This window comes from Ranitomeya variabilis, chromosome 1 (genome assembly GCF_051348905.1).
Source record: "Ranitomeya variabilis isolate aRanVar5 chromosome 1, aRanVar5.hap1, whole genome shotgun sequence".
NCBI lineage: Eukaryota > Metazoa > Chordata > Amphibia > Anura > Dendrobatidae > Ranitomeya > Ranitomeya variabilis.
Genome location: NC_135232.1, coordinates 552,990,425 through 553,012,801, shown reverse-complemented (window position 1 = coordinate 553,012,801; position 22,377 = coordinate 552,990,425). Strand labels below are relative to the sequence as shown.

At 48.2% G+C, this 22,377-nt stretch overlaps 2 protein-coding genes across 6 annotated transcripts in view; both read left to right on the top strand.

The window, feature by feature from the left end:
• Positions 1-2,929, top strand: part of TRIM46 (tripartite motif containing 46) — a 131,595-nt gene extending 128,666 nt beyond the window's left edge. For 3 of the 5 annotated variants that reach the window (XM_077255991.1, XM_077255998.1, XM_077255992.1), the window contains one exon: positions 1,527-2,928. In XM_077255991.1, the coding sequence (XP_077112106.1) occupies positions 1,527-1,905 (379 nt within the window). In that variant the 3' untranslated portion in view covers positions 1,906-2,928. Of the gene's footprint in view, positions 1-1,526 lie in introns of all 5 variants that reach the window. The other 2 variants (XM_077256016.1, XM_077256007.1) reach the window with 2 other exon arrangements.
• A 16,407-nt stretch (positions 2,930-19,336) lies between these two features.
• On the top strand, positions 19,337-21,620 carry LOC143767526 (uncharacterized). The gene is made up of 3 exons (XM_077255941.1): positions 19,337-19,468; positions 19,623-19,785; positions 20,610-21,620. Exons 1-3 carry the CDS (start codon positions 19,372-19,374, stop codon positions 21,598-21,600), a joined length of 1,251 nt encoding a protein of 416 aa, XP_077112056.1. The 5' UTR covers positions 19,337-19,371; the 3' UTR covers positions 21,601-21,620.
• Positions 21,621-22,377: the final 757 nt, after the last annotated feature.

Sequence of the window (22,377 nt, the reverse complement as noted above, 5' to 3'; positions counted from 1 at the left end):
TGGCCGTCCTGTGCTGCTGTGGTGAGGGCTGTCTGTGGCCGTCCTGTGTTGCAGCGGTGAGGGCTGTCTGTGGCCGTCCTGTGCTGCTGCGGTGGGGGCTGTCTGTGGCTGTCCTGTGCTGCTGCGGTGGGGCTGTCTGTGGCCATCCTGTGCTGCTGCGGTGAGGGCTGTCTGTGGCCGTCCTGTGCTGCTGCGGTGAGGGCTGTCTGTGGCCGTCCTGTGTTGCAGCGGTGAGGGCTGTCTGTGGCCGTCCTGTGCTGCTGCGGTGGGGGCTGTCTGTGGCCGTCCTGTGCTGCTGCGGTGGGGGCTGTCTGTGGCCGTCCTGTGCTGCTGCGTTGGGGGCTGTCTGTGGCCGTCCTGTGCTGCTGCAGTGGGGGCTGTCTGTGGGCGTCCTGTGTTGCTGCGGTAAGGGTTGTCAGTGTTCGTCCTGTGCTGATGCGGTGAGGGCTGTCTGTGTGCTCCCTGTGCTGCTGCAGTAGGGGTTGTCTGTGTTCATCCTGTGCTGCAGTGAGAGCGGTCTGTGGGCGTCCTGTGTTGCTGGCGTGAGGGCTGTCTGTGTTCGTCCTGCGCTGCTGTGGTGGGGGCTGTCTGTGGGCGTCCTGTGCTGCGGCGGTGAGGGCTCTCTGTGGGCGTCCAGTGCTGCTGTGATGAGGGCTGTCTGTGGGCATCCTGTGCTGCGGCGGTGGGGGCTGTTTGTGGGCATCCTGTGTTGCTGCGGTGGCGGCTTTCTGTGGATGTCCTGTGCTGCTGCGGTGAGGGTTGTCTGTGGGCGTCTTGTGCTCCAGCGGTGAGGGCTGTCTATGTGCGTCCTGTGCTGTTATGGTGGTGGCTGTTTGTGGGCGTCCTGTGCTGTTATGGTGGTGGCTGTTTGTGGGTGTCCTGTGAAGCTACGGTGGGGGCTGTTTGTGGACGTCCTGTGCTGCGGTGGTGGGGGCTGTCTGTGTGTGTCCTGTTTTGCGGCGGTGGGGGTTTTTGTGGGCATCCTGTGCTGCTGCAGTGAGGGCTGTCTGTGGGCGTCCTGTGCTGTTATGGTGGTGGCTGTTTGTGGGTGTCCTGTGTTGCTGCGGTGGTGGCTGTTTGTGGGTGTCCTGTGTTGCTGCTGTGGGGGCTGTTTGTGGGTGTCATGTGCTGGGGAGGTGGGGGCTGTCTGTGGGCGTCCTGTGCTGCAGCTGTGGGGGTTGTCTGTGGGCGTCCTGTGCTGCGGTGGTGGGGGCTGTCTGTGGGCGTCCTGTGCTGCGGCGGTGGCGGCTGTCTGTGGGCATCCTGTGCTGCGGCGGTTGCGGCTGTCTGTGGGCGTCCTGTGCTGCAGCGGTGGGGGCTTTTTGTAGGCGTCCTGTGTTGCTGTGGTGGCGGCTTTCTTTGAGCGTCCTGTGCTGCGGCAGTGGGGGCTGTCTGTGTGTGTCATGTATTGCTGAGGTGGGGGCTTTCTGTTGGCGTCCTGTGCTGCTGCGGTGGGGACTGTCGATGTTTGTGTTGTGCTGCAGTGGTACCAGTTGGTGTTCAGCTCTCCTCTCTTTTGTCTCCAGTAGGTATGATCCAGACAGTGGCCATGACTCAGGGGCAGAAGATGCGACCATGGACACTTCTCCTTCCTTCTGTTTCCTGACCATTGGGATGGGGAAAATCCTGCAGTCTCATGGCACCACCCCTACCTCCCGTGACCCATCAGGCTGCACTGTTCCTCTACCCCCGCGGCTAGGTGTCTGCTTGGACTATGAGAAGGGCTGTGTGGGGTTCTTTGATGCTGTTTCGCACCGCAGTCTGTGGGAGGGCAGCGTGGATTGCTCCAACCCTGTGTGTCCAGCATTCTGTTTTATCGGAGGGGGCGCCCTTCAGTTACAGGAGCTGGTGTCCATTAAACACGAGCGCAGGGTGACTATCGGAGGGTTCACCAAAGCAGAATGAAGGTGTGCACAATAATGTGTCTGTGGCCAGGCCTGGACGTAGCGGAATGAGGGTGTGCACCACAGTGAGGCTGTAGCTTGGCTGGGGTATAGCAGAACAAGGGTGTGCACCACATTGCAGCTGTAGCCGGGCTTGGACATGGTGGACTGAGTGTGCACACCACAGTACTGCTGTGGCCGGGCCTGGACATGTGAGAAAGAGTGTGCGCACCACAGTTCAGGTGTAGTGGAGCTGGGATGTAGCAGAACGAGGATGCACAACATAGTACAGCTATGGCCTGAATTGGACAGTTATGTGGCCCCTGTGGCCAGTGTCCTTGTCTCTTCATTCTTTTTCCAATCGGGCTGGACCCACTGTCTTCCCCACACCGTCCTGTCAGTGCACACTCACCACTTTTTATGCACTTTTCTGTCCGTGGAGGCTGAGCTCCCGTCTTACCTTTTTCTACACTTGGATGGACCTCAGAAAATGACTCATAATGTGCACAGAACAAGCATGAACACATGCATGTACATAGAGACAACGGGGCCCCTGCATGCTCCTGTCTGCGAAGGGGTTAACCAGGCCTCCATCCCGCAGGTTAACCCTTCACAAACAAATAAAAGCGTGTGATGGAGGTGACGCACTGCTGATGGGGAGGGGGTGATGGCGCACCCGCTGATGGGGGGTGATGGCACATCTGCTTGATGGGGTGGTGATGGCGCACCCGCTGATACAGGGGGGTGATGGCACACCCGTTGATCGTGGGGGTGATGGCGCACCCGCTGATCGTGGGGGTGATGGAGCACCCGCTGATCGGTGGGGAGTAATGATACACCCACTCACTGATCATGGGTGGGGGGGTTTGATGACGCACCCGCTAATCGGGGGCCTGATGGTGCACCCACTGACTCGGAAGGGTGTGATGGCGCACCTGCTGATTGGGGGGTGGCGTACCCGCTGATGGCACACTCCCTGAGTGTCGGAGAGGCAGAACATTCACTAAATATTTAATAAAGAGGTTCTACAGCAGCCTGGTTATTCCCTTCACCAGTTTGGAACCCTTGGACACAGAGCAGGCAGTGTCAGAATTTCAGCTACCGCTGGTTAGTCATTGCAGGGGGTGATGTGTCATCAGCCACTCCTGGGATTAGGGTGATCATGGTGTAATAACAAGGGATAATCCGACACCAGGAAACATTTTTCTACCACTATTGTATGTAAATCCTCCCAACTGGAGCATAACTATAGCCACCCCTGCCCAGGGCAAAGCCAAAAAAGTCACCAACTGTACACTGGAGGGCCTCCGACACCTATCCCGGTTTCCACCCTGTATGCATTATATATGCTCCAGTGATGTCATATAAGCTCGGACACACCGTCCACCATGGTTGTCTGCAACTGTGACCGTTGAAGGCATCCTCAAAAAGTAGTATAGGTGTTGGGCCCTCTGAGGTGCTGAATTACCAGGTCTTATTATTAATGGCCTATAGGGGCTGTAGCCTCTCAAAGATGTGGGGGCCCGAGCATCTCAAGGGGGCCAAGAACTACAAAGAGTGGATGTTCGTTGGAGCCAGAAGTCACTATTTGTGGTTGTCTGGCCCCCTCTTGTGTTGGCTTCGTAGGGATTACTATTTGTTGGTGTACAGCTTTCTGAAGTACTGTCCCCAAGAGTCACCATTTTTGTTTTTTGACCTCCACAACCCCCTGAAATGCTGGGTTCCTAGTCATTATTGGTGGATTTTGGTTGGGCCCACTGAGGTGCTGGTCCCCAATGGGTCACTAACACTCAGAAATAGGGACCTCTGGGGAACCAGCATCTGAGGCCCCAACATCCAGTATTGGGCCCCCAGGTGTCACTATTGGTAGGCATCCACTAATTAGGCATCTGAATTACTTGGTGTGGAGACACAAGCCGTCAGTGGGTGCTCTCGTCCACTGACCCAATACCGTGTGAACCAGGTCTCATGTCCCTGAACGCCCACTCTTATTTCCATTGGGCATAATACCACTTAGACAATACAATGTGAGTGTAAAACAGCGTGGCAAAACTTTATTGAACCACCAACAGGCAATAACATATAGCACAGTCCCAGCAAAATACCCAAGATGGTGTGAAATACAAAGTCTTACCCTTCCAGGTTTAGAGCAGCTGCAACTTTTGGGGCTTCTGGGGCCGACTACCTCACCTGTGGCACCCCACTTTTGGCAGGCACCCATAGAGAGGAGGTAATGACAAGCTTAGGAATCTGACAGTCCATTGGGGTACATGGCCAGGTGACCTCATTGTCCCAACCTGGATTCTGCAAATGTCTTTGAGGTCTTACTGATTGTCAGTGGAGCAGATCTGTATTCCTCCAGCCAGGGAAGTGGTCCCTTAAGCTGACATCCTGAATAATTGAACTGGGAACAGAGGTAGATCCTCCTTTTTTAGTTCACAACTGTCCATCCAGCATCATCCACAGGTCAGGGGGAGGTGGGATGAGAATAACTCTCATTATTTGAGTATTTAAAGGGAACCTGTCACCTGGAATAACGCTGTTAACCTGCAGATAAACAGTTAATCTGCAGGCTAACAGCGTTATTATGCTGCCCGATGCCTGCACATAGTCAAATGCAGCGGTGAGAAAGTGACCTTTATTCTCCTCGATAGCATTCGATATAATCAGTCGTGGAGGTGGGGACAGTTCCAGTTCAGTCACGCTCTGAGTATGCTGAGCGGCCGCTGTACACGCGCCCCCGGGCCTGACTGACACTGGATCTACATTACAGCCGGCTTGCAGTCAGGGCCAGGAACATGGTTACAGCAGCCTCTCTGTACACTCAGAGCGTGACTGAACCGGCACCGCCTCCATGACTTAATATTGAATGCTGACGGGGAGAATAAAGATAATTTTCTCACTGCTGCATTCGGCTACCTGCAGGTGCTGGTCAGCATAACGCTATTAACCTGCAGATTAACCCCATATCTGCAGGTTAACAGTAGTATTCCTGGTGACAGGTTACCTTTAATCAATCTGGATAGTATGTCCTTCACTGTTTACAGGTCAACAAGCTACATGGATTTATACAATGGGTAATCAACATATTATCAAACATCTATTGTTCACTGATCCTGCATCACTGTCTTGTAAAGACAGCAGACAATAACATGTAGGAGCTGATATAAGAGGCAACAGCAGCCATCCATCGATTCAGAAACAACAAAATAGTCTATGATTCTTGACCAACCAAAGAAAAGCGCATAAATTCAATAGTCAACATAATGTCACACTGCGACGGTCTTCAGTAAGGGAGAGGGGCCTCAAACTGTCCGTGGAAATGGGACCCTAACTATCCCCGTCCCCGTGGTACTCTTGAATGTAGAGAGGCAAAAGTCTCTGACCTTACCATATTCCTGTTAAGCCCTGATCTGTCCCCTCTCCCACCCCAGGAGGCATGGGACAGAAATGTAATGTAAACAATACACAAAAGACAAAACAGGGATAACAGAAAACCTCTATCATACAGAAGCACAAACCAACAATAGGGAGGAATAAACTAAATGGTCATTGTCACGGGGAGACTAGGTGGGCAAGAGCTAATAACCCGGGCCCCTGCAATTTCCCTCAGACTAGGGAAATCCTGACTGACACTCTACCTAGAGTTTACACTGATGGTGTGCATGTCTAGGCCTCGACCCTCGCCCTGTCTCCTGTTTCAACCCTAGGCTGAAACCACCACCCAGTGAAAAGATACTACACCAATACCCACAGTAAGAACAGACAAGGATAACGGAAAATATACACCACGCCGCAGTCACTCAGGAATACACTATAAATGCGCAGGGCAAAATAAATACAAATATAGGAAGGAGTAAATAAGACAAAGGGAAATACACCACCAGCAACGATACTCCAACTACTAGCTCACCACTCCAGACCGAGATAACAACGCACAAGACAGAAGCTATAATCGGCGACGCCCAATGTTCAGGAGAACTATATAAAGGCAATGGGCATGGCCCAGCTTCCAATCCGAGCATCAGATAAATTAACCCCGGACCAGCTAGATAAAATCTAGCCGACGCCAATGAGCACATAGTGGTCAAAAGCGGAATTACCGCTGTCTGTCGAACAACCTGGTCTGAACAGCGTCCGACATGACAGTACCCCGCCTTCTACGAGGGACCCCAGGGCCCTCACGGCTTATAGGACCCGGCTTGTCCGGATGGCGGTGGTGAAAAAACCTGACCAGCCGATCCGCATGAATGTCCAAGGCTGGTACCCAGGACCTCTCATCAGGCCCATAACCACGCCAGTGTACCAAGTACTGTAAAGTGCGGCGCACTACACGAGAGTCAACCACCTTGGAGACTTCAAATTCCAAATTACCATCCACCAAGACTGGAGGTGGCATAGGCGCCGCGTCCACGGAACCCACCACCTTCTTTAAAAGAGACCTGTGGAACACGTTGTGTATCTTATACACCGTAGGAAGCTCCAACCGGTACGATACTGGGTTAACGACGGCGGTGACCCTAAATGGACCAATAAACCGTGGACCCAATTTAAGGGATGGTATCTTGAGTCTTATGTTTTTTGTGGATAACCACACCCAGTCATCCACACTCAGGTCCGGACCTGGCACACGCCTACTGTCAGCCACACGTTTGTACCTAGCACCCACACTCAACAGGCGCTGTTTAACTCTCCTCCAGACTGATGACAATTGTGCTCCTAACTGGTCTTCCTTCAGAACGCCGGAAGAGCCCCTCTGACTCAAAGTACAAAATTGAGGATGTAGTCCGTAAACACAAAAAAACGGAGACTCCCCAGATGACTCCTGGCGGTGATTATTGATGGCAAACTCAGCCAAAGGAAGAAAGGTAGACCACTCCTCCTGGTTATCAGAGACAAAGCAGCGTAAGTACTGTTCCAAATTTTGGTTCATACGCTCAGTCTGACCATTTGACTGAGGATGAAACGCCGAAGAATGAGACAACTTGATTCCCAGCCGTGAGCAAAATGCTTTCCAAAATTTTGCCACAAACTGAGTACCCCTATCAGACACGATGTCAGACGGAACCCCATGAAGTCTGACCACCTCCTGCACAAATACCTGAGCCAGAGTCTTAGCGTTAGGCAACGAAGGCAAAGACACAAAGTGCGACATTTTTGAAAACCGATCAGCAATCACCAAGATGACCGTGTTCCCAGCTGAGGAGGGCAAGTCAGTGATGAAATTCATGGAGATTTCCGTCCATGGCTTACTAGGTACCTCAAGAGGAAGTAGTGTGCCAACAGGACGGGAGCGGGGCGTCTTAGCCCTAGCGCACGTGGTACAAGCTGACACGTATGAGACCACGTCCTGTCAGATCTTGGGCCACCAAAACCGACGTGACACCAACTCCAAGGTACCTCTAACCCCTGGGTGGCCAGCCAGGACAGCATCATGATGCTCCGCCAAAACCTTTAAGTGGAGATGAAGCGGTACAAAAGATTTGTTGATGGGAAGCTCAGATGGTACCTCCTCCTGAGCCTCGGCAATCTCAGCCTCAACCTCGGTAGTGAGAGCCGAAACCACAACACCCTTTTGGAGGATGGGTACTGGGTCCTCCCGAGGTTCTCCCCCCGGAAAACACCTGGACAGAGCATCCGCCTTAAGGTACCTTCACACTAAGCGACTTTGCAACGATAACGATAGCGATCCGTGACGTTGCAGCTTCCTGGATAGCGATATCGTTGTGTTTGACACGCAGCAGCGATCTGGATCCTGCTGTGATATCGCTGGTCGTTGCTGAAAGTTCAGAACTTTATTTGGTCGTCAGATCGGCGTGTATCGTCGTGTTTGACACCAAAAGCAACGATGCCAGCAATGTTTTACAAAGGTAACCAGGGTAAATATCGGGTTACTAAGCGCAGGGCCGCACTTAGTAACCCGATATTTACCCTGGTTACCATTGTAAAAGTAAAAAAAACAAACAGTACATACTCACCTTCTGCTGTCTGTCACACGTCCCTCGCCGTCTGCTTCCCGCACTGACTGTGAGCGCTGGCCGTAAAGTGAAAGCAGAGCACAGCGGTGACGTCACCGCTGTGCTGTGCCTTACGGCCGGCACTCAGTCAGTGCAGGAAGCAGACGCCGGGGGACGTTATGGACACCGGAATGTAAGTATGTACTGTTTTTTTTTTTTTACATTTACACTGGTAACCAGGGTAAACATCGGGTTACTAAGCGCGGCCCTGCGCTTAGTAACCCGATGTTTACCCTGGTTACCAGGGGACTTCGCATAGTTGGTCGCTGGAGAGCTGTCTGTGTGACAGCTCTCCAGCGACCACACAGCGACGCTGCAGCGATCGGCATCGTTGTCGATATCGCTGCAGCGTCGCTTAGTGTGAAGGTACCTTTAGTGTTTTTAGACCCCGGTCTGTAAGTGACAACAAAATTGAACCGCGTGAAAAACAATGCCCAGCGAGCCTGCCTGGGGGACAGACGCTTGGCTGACTCCAAATACAGCAGATTCTTATGATCGGTAATAACAGTAACCTGATGTACCGACCCCTCTAAGAAGTGTCGCCATTCCTCAAAGGCCAACTTGTTGCCAACAACTCCCTGTTGCCGATATCTATCGTAGTTACGTTCGGCGGACGACAGTTTCTTGGAGAAATAGGTGCAAGGACACAAATCGCTCAAGGATGAGCCTTGTGAAAGCACCGCCCCCACACCAACCTCAGACGCATCGACTTCCACAACAAAAGGTTTTGATACGTCTGGCTGCACAAGAATGGGGCCTGAAACAAAACTGTTCTTAAGAAATTCAAATGCGCGCACAGCAGCCTCAGGCCAAACGGAGAAATTGGTACCCTTTTTAGTCATGTCAGTTAGCGGTTTAGCAATGATGGAAAAATCCTTGATAAATTTCCTATAGTAGTTAGAAAACCCAAGGAACCACTGAAGTGCTTTCAGGTTATCAGGCCGTTCCCAATGCAGCACCGCTTGCACCTTAGCGGCGTCCATTTTAAAACCAGAAGCAGACACAATATAACCCAAGAAAGGCAACTCTTGAACAGAAAATACACATTTCTCAAGTTTAGCATACAGCTTATTCTCTCTGAGAAGCTGTAACACCTGCCTGACATGATCTAAATGAGTATCACGGTCGCAAGAATATATGAGAATGTCATCTAGGTACACGATAATGAATTTCCCCAAAACATGCGAAAACACATCATTAATGAAATGTTGGAACACTGCAGGTGCGTTAGTCAACCCAAATGGCATCACCAAATTTTCAAAATGACCCTCAGGGGTATTAAAAGCCGTCTTCCACTCATCACCTTGACGGACTCTTATGAGGTTGTACGCCCCCCTGAGGTCAAGCTTGGTGAACCACTTAGCACCTGCCACCTGGTTGAACAAATCTGGTATCAGTGGCATAGGGTATGGATCACGAACCATAATCTGGTTCAATTCCCTGAAATCCAAACACGGGCGTAATCCACCATCTTTCTTCTTCACGAAGAAGAACCCTGCTGCCACAGGCGAGGATGAAGGCCTGATGTGCCCTTTGCTCAAACTTTCAGCAATGTAATCCTTTAATGCTTGTCTCTCCGGACCGGAGATGTTAAACATCCTTGCTTTAGGCAATTTGGCCCCTGGTTTAAATCTGATAGTACAGTCATAGGGGCGATGTGGCGGCAACTCTGAACAACCCTTCTCAGAGAACACATCCAAAAAATCCAGAAGTGACTCCGGAACGCTTGAAGTCACAGCAGACACACATGTGGCCAGGCAATTCTCCTGGCAGAATTCGCTCCACTGAATTATGTCCTGAGTTTTCCAGTCAATTACCGGGTTGTGCATAGACAACCATGGAAAACCCAAAACCACCTGAGCAGGAAGATTCCTGAGCACCTTACATGCAACCTGCTCGGAATGTAGAACCCCAATGTGAAGTTTCACCTCAGCCACAAACTCAGTAATCTCCCCCTGTGAGAGAGGAGCAGCATTGATGGTGACCACGCGGATAGGATGAGGCAGTTTTTCAATCCTAAAACCTGCTGTGCGCGCAAACTCCTCACCAATGAGATTTGTGGCTGAACCACTATCCACAAACACAGTAATTGGCAGCTCACTGCCAGCAATTATAACCTTAGCAGGGAGCATGCATTGAGAAACCACCATGGAGGATATACATAAGCTCAGATTGGTCTCCTCCACACCCTCTGAGCTTAGAAGTTTTCTGCCATTGCGTTTTTCTTAGACAGTAGAGGACAGATGTTAATAAAATGACCAGTCTACCGCAGTAAAAACAGGCTCACTGCTTCCTGAGCTCGGGCTCGACGCTTCACATGTGTCACCCCTGCGACTTGCATAGGCTCCGTGGGCTCACCTGCAGCAACCTCACGTGAACCTAAACCTCCTCCCACAGGCGGCATCTCATGCTCCCTCTGACGCAAACGGCGATCAATGCGGACAACCAGACAGCAGAATCTAGAGAAGTAGGAGTCTCGTACATCAGAAGGGCTTTTTTAACCCTTCCAGAAACCCCATGAATAAGCTGACTCCACAGCGCTGGATCATTCCACTGTGTATCGATCGCCCAGCGACGAAATTCAGAACAGTAATCCTCTGCAACTTGCTCCCCCTGGCGAATAGTGCGTATCTTAGATTCTGCTAGAGCCATTCTGTCAGGCTCATCGTAAATATTTCTAAGAAAGGAAAAAAAACTCTCCACAGAGTCAAATGCAGCAGAATCAGATGGCAAAGAAAACGCCCATGCTTGGGGATCTCCGCTTAACAATGATAACACCAGGCACACACGCTGAGCCTCATTACCTGAGGAGATCGGGCGCATACGGAAATATAGTTTGCAAGCTTCACGAAAAGAAACAAATTTACTGCGTTCCCCAGCAAATTTTTCAGGCAAAGGAAACTTAGGCTCAGCAACTCTACCTGTCGCTCCAGCTTGCATATTAGATACTGCTAGTCACTGTTGCTGCACTGCCCCCCTCAACTCAGTGACCTGTAGGGACAGCGCCTCCAACTGGCGGGTTATGGAAGTCATTGGATCCATGACAAAACAAAAAAAAGGAAACCCCCCTTTTTTTATTTTCTTTGTTTTAAAGGCCGATTATAATGTCACGGGGAGACTAGGTGGGCAAGAGCTAATAACCCGGGCCCCTGCAATTTCCCTCAGACTAGGGAAATCCTGACTGACCCTCTACCTAGAGTTTACACTGATGGTGTGCATGTCTAGGCCTCGACCCTCGCCCTGTCTCCTGTTTCAACCCTAGGCTGAAACCATCGCCCACCACCCAGTGAAAAGATACTACACCAATACCCACAGTAAGAACAGACAAGGATAACGGAAAATATACACCACGCCGCAGTCACTCAGGAATACACTATAAATGCACAGGGCAAAATAAATACAAATATAGGAAGGAGTAAATAAGACAAAGGGAAATACACCACCAGCAACGATACTCCAACTACTAGCTCACCACTCCAGACCGAGATAACAACGCACAAGACAGAAGCTATAATCGGCGACGCCCAATGTCCAGGAGAACTATATAAAGGCAATGGGCATGGCCCAGCTTCCAATCCGAGCATCAGATAAATTAACCCCGGACCAGTTAGATAAAATCTAGCCGACGCCAATGAGCACATAGTGGTCAAAAGCGGAATTACCGCTGTCTGTCGAACAACCTGGTCTGAACAGCGTCCGACATGACAGTCATAGGGACCAGGAGATAAACACACACATACTACAGCAAACCACAGATCATTACTACAATATCTCCACTCCAAATATTTAGCTTTGCTATTTGTGAGTGAGGTTGACCACTGGGAACCAAGCACCTTAAAGGGCCTATTAGTCGGAGTTAGGACTCATGCTAGGACCCATACTTCAGAGGTCCCATTATTGTATGTTGGTACCTCTGATGCGCTGGTTCCCCAGAGGTCACTTTATGTGGGTGTGGAGCCTTCTATGGTGCTGCCCACAAGGGTCCCAATTTCTGTATAGTGCCCTCCTCCCCTGAGGGCTGTGTTCCTCGGAGTCACTATTGGTGGATTTTGGTTGGGCACTACGAGGTACTAGATTCCTGGGGTCACTATTTGGTCTGGTCCAAAATTATTAGTGGGTGTAAGTGACCCGTGGGGACCCAGTACATAGGAGGACCCAACACCCATGAATAGGCCCTCTGAGGTGCTGGGTTCACAGGAGTCACTCTTTTTGTGTGTTGGGGCCTCTGAGGTGTATTGTGATTGCTAATCCCGTGATGGTGGTAGGATGATACTAGAGGTTCCTTTGTGTGGTTGTTGACACTTCCTCAGATGCTGGACCCCCAGTGATCACTATTAGTGGGTGTTAATGACAGAATTTCATAGGCCCCAAGAACCTCTAGCAACCAGCAATAGTCACCCTGAGGGAACCAGCACCTGAAGCCCAAACACCAACTAACAAGGCCCCTGATGTTCTGGACTCCGATGGGTCACAGCATGTCAGACCAGCAAACAACCACTAACACTCAGCAATATTGAGTTCTGGATTCCGATGGGCCACAGAATGTCAGACCACCAAACAACCACCAACACTCAGCAATAGTGACACTTGGGAACCAGCAACTGAGGCCACCAACACCCAGTCTGAAGTGCTGGGTCCCCAGGGTCACTATTTGTGGGTGTTACTGGAGCCCAGTAAATTAGAGTCCCTAACCAACACTCATTAACAGTGACATAGCAATCTCCAATGAACACCCACAATTTGTGGCCCCCTTGAGGTACTAGGCCCCCAGTAGTCACTGTTACTGGATGTTAGTCAGTACCCACTAAGAACCTTAGAGGAACCAACACAAATAGTGACTCTTGGGAATCTAGCATCTCAGGGGAACCATCACTGGCTAATGTGGGCCCTTCACCTCAAATGACCCATTACTGGATTTTGAGGCCTCTGAAATGCTTGTTCATTTGGGGGGCCTTTTAGTGGGTGTTCAGCCCTCTGAGGTGCTGGGACCCACTAACCTTCTAATGTATCTTCTAAAGTGTTGGCTCTGAAATGGTCACTTTTTATTGTTACTGTGCCCCTGTGATACTGGGTTCACAAGTGTCACTTTTAGGCTAAGTTCCCATGGGCGTATGAAAATTGTCATCCAAGACTTTTCGTCCAAGAAATCCTTTGTTTTTTTTAATTGAATTTATTTTATTTTGTGAATGTCATTCGGCACGGAATAGACTATCACTCGCTGATTAGACTAGTGAAAAGAGGGGGCTGATCTCCACTGCCACATTGTATAATGTTGGTCCTAGTGCTGTCCAGTTTTTAATGAACATCACCCTAAAAATAACATTTGCTGAACTTGACCTCAGTGTGTGTTGGTCCCTCTGAGGTGAGGGGTCCTTAATTATTGAAAAAAAAAAAGGCAGCAACACTTACCTGCCCAGATCTTGGAACAAATGCACTGCAGGGTGCAGCCAGCCCATATAGCAGGATGTTAGCAACACAGGTGCAAAATACCAGATCAACAGCTACTCACCACATACCCACTCCTGGAGGGGGTGACTGCCCAGTATACAAGTGCACAATAAAGGCGCACATAGGGCGTTGTTCACAGAATGGTACTGCATAGTGTCTGGTTCACAGCCTATTAGTCACGCCCCTACTTTTCGATTAGGCGGGCTGGCCAGCACACTTTCAATGCATCCCAGGTCAATGCATCGGTCTCGCATGAGGGGTGTTCACACTGGGATACATTGAAAGTGTGCTGGCCAGCCCGCCTAATCGAAAAGTACCATTGTGTGAACAACGCCCTATGTGGGCCTTTATTGTGCACTTGTATACTGGGCAGTCACCCCCTCCAGGAGTGGGTATGTGGTGAGTGGCTGCTGATCTGGTATTTTGCATCTGTGTTGCTAACATCTTGCTATATGGGCTGGCTGCACCCTGCAGAGCATTTGTTCCAAGATCTGGGCAGGTAAGTGTTGCTGCCTTTTTTTTTTTTTCTGCTGTTGAAAATTGAATTTTTGTAGACCTTGAGTCTCTAGTGGCTTTGCTATTTAGTTTAGTCCTTAATTATTGGTTGTCAGGTCCTTTGAGGTAACGTGTTCCCAGGGGTCATTAATAGTGATGAGCGAGTGTCACGAATCTCAGGGAGGATAACTTTATCATCCCCACCGCTCACACCAGTAAGTTATGAACCGGGGTTGTTTGGTTGCCCAGTTCTTTTCTGAAGGGGATTTAACTATATCCCACTTCCCAACTTCAGTTTGGAACTTGCAGCTCTCTGGCACCCCCTTTACCCTCAGGTCAGACAGGATACTGCACCTAGGATAATTAGTCACCAGAAAGTCTGCCTTACTTTGTACTGGCTAATGGGCACACTGCAGCGAGGGCGATATAACTACTCCCACTCAGGCGGGAACAATAATTATCAACGCCATCCGTCACTACCAGGTCACCCAAACACACAGGACAAATCTGCTGCCATCAGCTCCAATTTCTTAATTAATAACGGGTCCGGAGCCAACCCAAATTAGTAGCGTAATTCACTTCAGAGGATGTGACAGTACGTTATAGAGCAAGGAGAAAGGAAGCTAGTAATTTTATATATTTTACTTCAAAAGATAGGCAGTGTTTACAAAAGGGTAAAAAGATATTATAAAATGAGACAATTATGTATATACAGACGATTACAAATAAAAAGGGATTAAAGTTGAAAAAAACACTTAGTTCTCATATCATTTCAAATCATGGCAAACCATGTGGCTGGGGGAGGGGCAACATAAAAATGCATCAGAGCAGCTTGCAGAGCTGCTGTTAGCTCTCTTTCTGGGCAAAGACTCGCTCATAACTCAGCAGGGTTAAGATATGCCTTCTGGTTGTAATATCACTGATTGGGTGGAGCTATGGAAAGCACTCCTACTTTTTCAGAGGGACTCAAGAGTTATGCAACATTCATATCCACCGTAGCTCCGGGATGCAACCTCGTATAGCGACAACGGAATTACCATTGATCTTGTTTTGCGGCTAGCATTCTATTAAGACCAAACATGACCTGGCTATGCACTGCGAGTAAGCAGTAATTCATTTCTTGGATACCAGGGGTACAGTAAATTGGAAAACACACTGGGTGATGACCCGGCCGATGCACATACCAAATATAAAACTTTCATATCTCTGTCACTAATTGGGGTCAAGTTATGCCTTACAATTAAGTTTGTACATGAACAAAAGCACATGAGCACATGGTTTCAGACAAAAGACTGGTTTTCTGCACACTCCTGCATGGGAGAGGAATGGGGGACAGAGTCCCACACTGGAGTTTCAAGTTACAGCTGTATTGTCAGCAGGGAGCATGGGCTGGAAGGAAGGGGGTCGGAAAGCCTGCAGCATGTGTCTGTGCTCAGCTTTAATGGATGTAGCAGGGCTAAGTGTGCGTGATCATAGACAATCAAATATATCATATTCCTGACAGCGAGTATGCTTGTTACTCGAGTTTCTCCGAGCATGCTCGGGTGGTCTAACAAACAGGCAATCCCCACATGTATTCAAGCTGTCTAGCAGCCGCAAATCTTGCAGCTGCGTCGACATAAACTAAATCTTCGAGCACGCCAAAATACTCGGAGACCACCTGAGCATGCTCGGAGAAACTCAAGTAACGAGCATACTCACTCATCACTAGTCATTAACACTCACTAACCATGACTCCTGGGACTCATTAACTCAGAGGGTCTATTAGTGGTCACAATTGATTCTGATTTGGACATTGTGGGTTTCTGGGCCATCAGGGGTTCATTGTTAGTTGTGATGGTGACCTCAGAAGTGCCATTAGTGTCTGTACACACTTGTCAGTCATACACTCAATACTAATTAAGCATTAATCGCCTCCCATCACATGCCAAATCTCATGAAAGTTGGTAAATTATTTAATAAGTTTAGAGCAGGGGTCCCTAACCTGTAGCTTGGGAGCAACATGTGGCTCGCGGTCCCATGAATTGTCTCGCGGCTACCTGCCAGCTTGGTGCATTAGCTCCAGGTCTAGCAAACAGGTATGAAGAGCACATCTGAAAATGGTGAATATTGTGAGCAGCTTTGCACAGAAGAGCACATTTGGATGCACATATATTTAGAGATAACTTAACTATGGTAAGCTGGAGACAGAATTATACTACCTATCAGATGAGACACCTGAAGCTGGATGGGACAGTGTGTTGGGAGAACACTGAATTGGGGTATTGTGGGAATCCCTGGATCTTGGTATACTGCTTCCAGTTGATTTCTGTGGAAAAGATTTGTTATCATTATACTGTACCCGTAATGAGGGCTTTGGTTGCCACTACTGTGAGGTGAGTAGGAGCTGGATGTGGCTCGCGACACTCTCAGAGCTGAACGTGGCTCTCAAGGTCATTAAGGTTTGGGATCACTGGTTTAGAGCATAAAGTACATTACTAGAAAAAGTGAGAAAAAACTGCATTTCTATTATGTATTTTTTTTATTTCTCCTTTTATTCATGATCTTGTACACACTGTGTTTGTGTTTTTATGCACCACCCTGACCCCTTCTTTGAACTCTTCCCAGCTGCTCCTCCCCTCAGAAGCCAATGGTCCAGTTTCCAGGATGGCCTGGGGCATCGAATTTTCAGTATTTCATTTTCTTCACTCACCTTTAATATTAGATATGTTGGATGTTCCATTGCACACATGGTAACACATGACAATCTGCTCTGCTCTGCTCATCCTTAAAGGTTGGGACCAGATCAAGGGCCACGAATGACACTTTCTGTACTCACAGAACTCTGGATTCCTGTTTGAAGATCTGAGGTTGTGGGTTGTAGTAATCACCTAGGCAGGTTAATGATGCAACTATTCTTTATTCATGATGTCCGTGGTTTTACAATGACTTCGGGTATATAGCCAAAAATACATTGCTGCCAGTCCACAAGATCCCCTCCCCGGGGCCAATACTCCCACTGCCCGCATATCTGGCGATACGCCCTGTCTCTTAACTTTTGGTTGGCCCACAAATTTCGTATCTCCTGCCAGTATAGTCTGTAGTCACAGTCCAGGCTCCTTCAAATGACAGGTAACTGAAACTGTTGGTCCTGGACACATGGGCTTTGTTTGTGTTAAGATCCCTCAACAGTAGCACGTGTGTCCAGCCCAGCTGGTAACCAAACTCCATAGTCCATCCATCCATCCATGAGCTCCAGGATGTCATCTTCTATCCTATCCATTCCATGTCACTCTTCCAATTCCCGACTTAGGCTACGTTCACATTTGCGGTGTGCGCCGCAGCGTCGTCGCCGCAAGAAAACGCATGCGTCGTGCGGCCCTATCTTTAACATTGGCGCCGCATGGGGCCGCATGTACATGCGTTGTCATGCGTTGTGGTGCGTTGTACGCCGCATGCGGCGTTTTGGCGCACCTGTCAGGGCGCGGCAAACGCAACATGTTGCATTTTTCGGGCGGCGCCCAACTTTTAAAAAACGCATGCATCGTGTTTGCGTTGTGTTTGCGTCGTCGATGCGCCTTATTCCCCATTGACTTGTATTGACAACGCAGACGACGCAAGTACTTGCGTCGTGGTGCGTTGTACAACGCATGCGTTGTCCAATAAAAAATGCAAAACATTGTCTAGACTTTGTCTAGACACTAAAAAAACACTATATATATATAAAAAAAAGGGGGGGTTGCCATTGTCTTTCACAAGGCTATTCATCAGAGAAGTCACAGAGGAGAAACCTGCTTTCCAAACCTGCTTTCCAAACCTGTAAGTATATATTTCTCTTGAATATTTTTTATTCTGTGTTTTATTTCATGATTTTGATTAAATTTGTGCAATGTTTGGTCTGTGCTATTGTACGGTTATGGCACTGTGGGTTGTTATTGCAAAAATTTTTTTTTTTTAATCTGGTTTGTACTTCTGGCGTTATATGCTGGCGTTTATTGTCTTCGGCCTTGCTTGGTTTTGGGTTGTTCTGGTGTCATGCGGTTTTTCAATGTATTTTTTTTGGCTGATTTTTTCTTGTTAAATTTCTGTTGCATGTCTTTTTCTGGTTTCTATTGTTGGGGGTATCCGTATGGCGTTTTCTTGGCTCATGTCTTGCTGTGTTTTATTATGCTGTTGGCATTTTTTTTTTCTTTCCTTGAGTGTCTTTTCTTGCTGTTTCATTTGTATTGTATTGTTTCGTGCTGCTATATGCCATTCTATTTTCTATTTTATTTTCCCCTTTTTTTTTTTTTTTTTTTTAATCTCTGATGGTTTTACGTCGTTTTCCGTATGGCATATATCTCCTTCCTTGACTGTTTGCATTGCCAAGTGTGTAGTATAATGGTTATTTTTTTTTTTTTTTTGGTGGGGCCCTTTTTTAATGTAAAATTTCATGTGTTTTCTTTTCTATTTTATGGTTTATCTTTTGGGTTGCTGTATTTTTAACAGCGGTTGTCCCGTAATGTTTATTGCTTATTATCTAGAATGGTATTTATCGCCTTTTTCAGATGTATTTCTGTGGTAGATGTCACCAGATGGTGTTGTTTTGGATCATGTCTTGTTGCTATTGTAAAGTATTGCGTGCAGTTTGCTATTTCATTGTGCCTTTTTTTTTCCCTCTACAGTTTCTTTATATTTAAAAATTTGGACATTGGTGTCTTTTTTTGCTAAAAATTTTTTGGGTCTATTCTTGTATTGTTTCTTCTATTGTATTCTCTTGCAATGTATGGCGTTGTGGTGTCGCTTTTTCAGTTTGCATTGTCCTATCAGTCAACAGTCAATTGTGCTTGTTTTAATTTTATGTGCCTATTTTATTGTATGTGGCCTTGTTGCTTTGGATGTGATTTACTGTTCATTTTTTCATTGCAGAGCAAACTTGCAAGAATGGCGAGTGAGTCACATGAGTCTGAACATAGCCAATCGGCGAGGGGGAGTGCGGTGAGTAATTATGTCCAGTTGCTTACTATTCGCTGCCATTTGTAGCATTGACAATCATTTTTGTATACAATTTTTCCAGGCTTCTTCAAGTGAGGGAGAAGGCACACAGCGGGAGCAGAGAGATCAGGGCCAAGATGTGGCGTCAGGCCAGCGAGTGAGTATTTTTTTTTTTTTATCTTTTTTTTTGAGTAGCATCCTGCTGTGAGGAACATTACATTTGAGGAGCATCCTGGTTTCACTAGGGATGTTTACTAAGCTTAATTACATTATAGCTTTTCAGGGCAGCAAGTATTGGGGGAAGGTAACATAAAGTTGAACTCCCTGCACACAAACATTCCAAAATACAGGTGTAGAAAACATAAATATACATACATCAAATGTCAAAGGATAGGGTAAAGGTACAAATCATGCCAGTTGCTGGTGGTTGTTAATATTTGCATATTTGTAACCTTTTTGTTTTCTATTTTTTCTAGGTTTCACAACGGGACCAAGGAGAAAGTATAGATGTGGACCTCCTGATCTCCTGCATCCAGGAGCGTGGCCCGTTGTGGGACAGCCGTGACCCCCGGCACATGGACCAGGTGGTGTCGAGGCGTTTGTGGGCAGAGGTGGCAAAGTCGCTGTGGGATGGCTTTGACAGTGCCTCAGCGAAGGACAAAGGCAACTTTAGTGAGTATTGCAGAGACGCTGCTATGACCCATCTTGCCAGGATAAACACAACCGTGTGTGATGCGATCAACGCCTAAACTTTGCATCGCACACGGTTGTTTTATCCTTTTAAAATGCTAAATATGTAACCTTTTTTTTTTCTTTGCATTCACAGTTAAAAAGTTGAGGACCAGATGGCGATCCATGAAGGACCGTTTCAATAAGGGGATCCGTGCTGTGGAGGAGCAAGCTCGGAGTGGTGCTGCTGCGGCCAAGTCGGTGCCCTATAAATACAGCAGGGCACTACAGTTCTTAAGACCGGTCCTTGGCCGCCGACAGTAAGTATTTTGTCAACATACCATATTGCACAGCCACATAGTACATTGCCCAGACACATAGCATATTGCACAGCCACATAGTACATTGCCCAGACACATAGCATATTGCACAGCCACATAGTACATTGCCCAGCCACGTACATTGCGCATACACATAGTATATTGCCAGGCCACTATATCGCAGCCACATAGTACACGTTCTAGCCACGTATCCACATAGTATATTTCCCAGGAACATAGTGTATTGGCCATCCATGCAGTCAGCGTAGCATATTGGCCATCCTTTTTCCCTAGTGGAATGGTATATAGCCCATAATTTTTTTGGTTAGGCGTGAGTCCTTGTAGTCCATGACAGGTTACGTTCTGAGTCAGGGTAGTTCTGATTGCAGGAATAATGATGACGTCTCGATCACATGATCCTAACGTCATGGCCGTTCCTGCGATCAGATCAGCAAAGTCAGGGGTTTTTTTTGTTTTTTTTTAAATGTTTTTCTTGACTTTAAATTTTATACTATTTTTGCGGCATAGGCAGCATCAAGAAAGATTTTTTTGACAAAAATTTTTTTAAAACGATGACAGAGGTATGCATTGGCTTTGTCAGCGGGAATGAACAGTCATTTTCTGCCGTAGGTATGTCCATGATTGTTATCGTGAGCCCTAATGGTCAGCTGGCGATAACAATCAGCAATTTATTATAGGCCACACAGACTGAGACAGGGGATTGTAATGTATTGATGTGTCATGTAATGTTAATTTTATTACAGGAGTTGGCGTATGTGATAGGTTATTAATTGAAGACTAATTTTTTCCTTATCTTTTCACAGGACACACAGCAGCACCCTCGAGCGAGCTCGCCCCTGTGAAGCGGAACTTCATGCATCGCCATCTGACCCGTCACAGCCCTCCCACAGCGACAGCAGGCTTGCACCACCATCTGGAGAACCGGCAGCCGGGCCATCAGGTTTTCCCCTGCCCGAGGCCTCTGGCGCACCTTCGTTCGGGAATTCCCGACAGCGCCAGCGGGCCTCGGACAGGCCAGCCATGCCCGAATTTATGCATTTGAGCACGGTTTTCCAGAACTGTTTCAGGGCGTTTAACGATAAAATGGACAGTCGTCTGTCCAGTATCGAAAAGCGCCTTGAAAATATGGAAGCCGAGCTCTCGAATCCGGCCAAACATTTTTTAAGTACAATTGCTAAAGGCATGGTGGAAAACCTTACGCCGGAACTCCAGATTTCGGTGATGCAGTCCTGCAACACTGCCTACGTGAGGGCTCTGCAGCAGGCTCGGGTCATGAAGTCAGCGACACTGCCCGTAGTGCCGTCGCTGGCTAGCATGACTCCGACTCCTGCTGCAGAGCCACTCCAGCCACCCCACCCTGGTCCAAGTGCCGAGCGACGCCACCACAGGCACCATAGCAGTGTGCCGCCGACTCCTGCTCCTGCCAGGCCCTCATCCTCCCGTAGGAGTCATTCTGGGGGAGCTGCCGCAGGAGGAAAAAAACACAAAAGGAAGAGGAGACACACAGAGGCACACAGTGAGGCTCTGGCTGCTCCAGTAGAGACACCAACTGCGCGCCGTGGCTCTAGCCGCAGCATGAGCAGCCAGGGCCAACCAAGAAAATATCAAAGGCTTGTGTTGTCTCCTCCCTCCCCTACAGATGAGCCGTTTTCCCCAGTATACCCTGCGGAGGGTTTGGACCTGCCTTCTAGCCTCCTTGATTATGGCTCATCCTCCTCTTCCTCTCCCCCTCCCCGTTCAAAAACATCACACACATACCATTCACCGCTGGTAGCGGATGTTGATACCCCCTAAGTTTCTTTCCCCTTTTTTTTCTGTTACCCCCCAATAAAAACTATTTGTTTGAAAACAATATTTGTTATTATTTTCAAGTAAACTTCTCGACAATTCACGCCGTGCGCCGTCTACACATATTTTGTGCTTCAAACACCTCATATATGCAATGTCAGACAGTATTTTTGGATTTTTTAATTTTACCTTTTTTTGGGTGTCTCTCATTGCTGTATGAGGTGTTTACAAACACTAAAGTGTATGAGGTGTTTTCAAACACTAGGGTATGTGTCCACGCTCAGGATTGCATCCGGATTTGGTCAGGATTTTAAATCAATATTTGTAGCCAAAACCAGGAGTGGGTGACAAATACAGAAGTGGAGCATATGTTTCTATTCTACTTTTCCTCTAATTGTTCCACTCCTGGTTTTGGCTTACAAATACTGATGAAAAATCCTGACAAAATCCGGATGCAATCCTGAACGTGGACACATACCGTAAAGGTACCTTCACACTTAACAATGCTGCAGCGAAACAGACAATGATGCAGATCACTGCAGCATGGCTATTTGGTCGCTGGAGAGCTGTCTGTGTGACAGCTCTCCAGCAACCAACGATGCCGAGGTCCCCGGGTAACCAGGGTAAACATCGGGTTGCTAAGCGCAGGGCGCGCTTCCGATGTTTCCCCTGGTTCCAATTGTTAAATGTAAAAAAAAAAACAGTACAAATACTCACAATCGCTTCCCCCAGCGTCAGCTTCCCTGCACTGACTGAGTGACGTCCCTAACAGCAGAGTGGTCA

Excerpts from the sequence above, each read along its gene's own strand:
- LOC143767526 (XM_077255941.1), top strand. The coding sequence starts at position 19,372 with ATGGACCAGGTGGTGTCGAGGCGTTTGTGGGCAGAGGTGGCAAAGTCG. Across the intron at positions 19,469-19,622 it reads GAAGGACAAAGGCAACTTTA|TTAAAAAGTTGAGGACCAGA; the intron begins GTGAGTATTGCA and ends TTGCATTCACAG. Across the intron at positions 19,786-20,609 it reads CCGGTCCTTGGCCGCCGACA|GACACACAGCAGCACCCTCG; the intron begins GTAAGTATTTTG and ends ATCTTTTCACAG.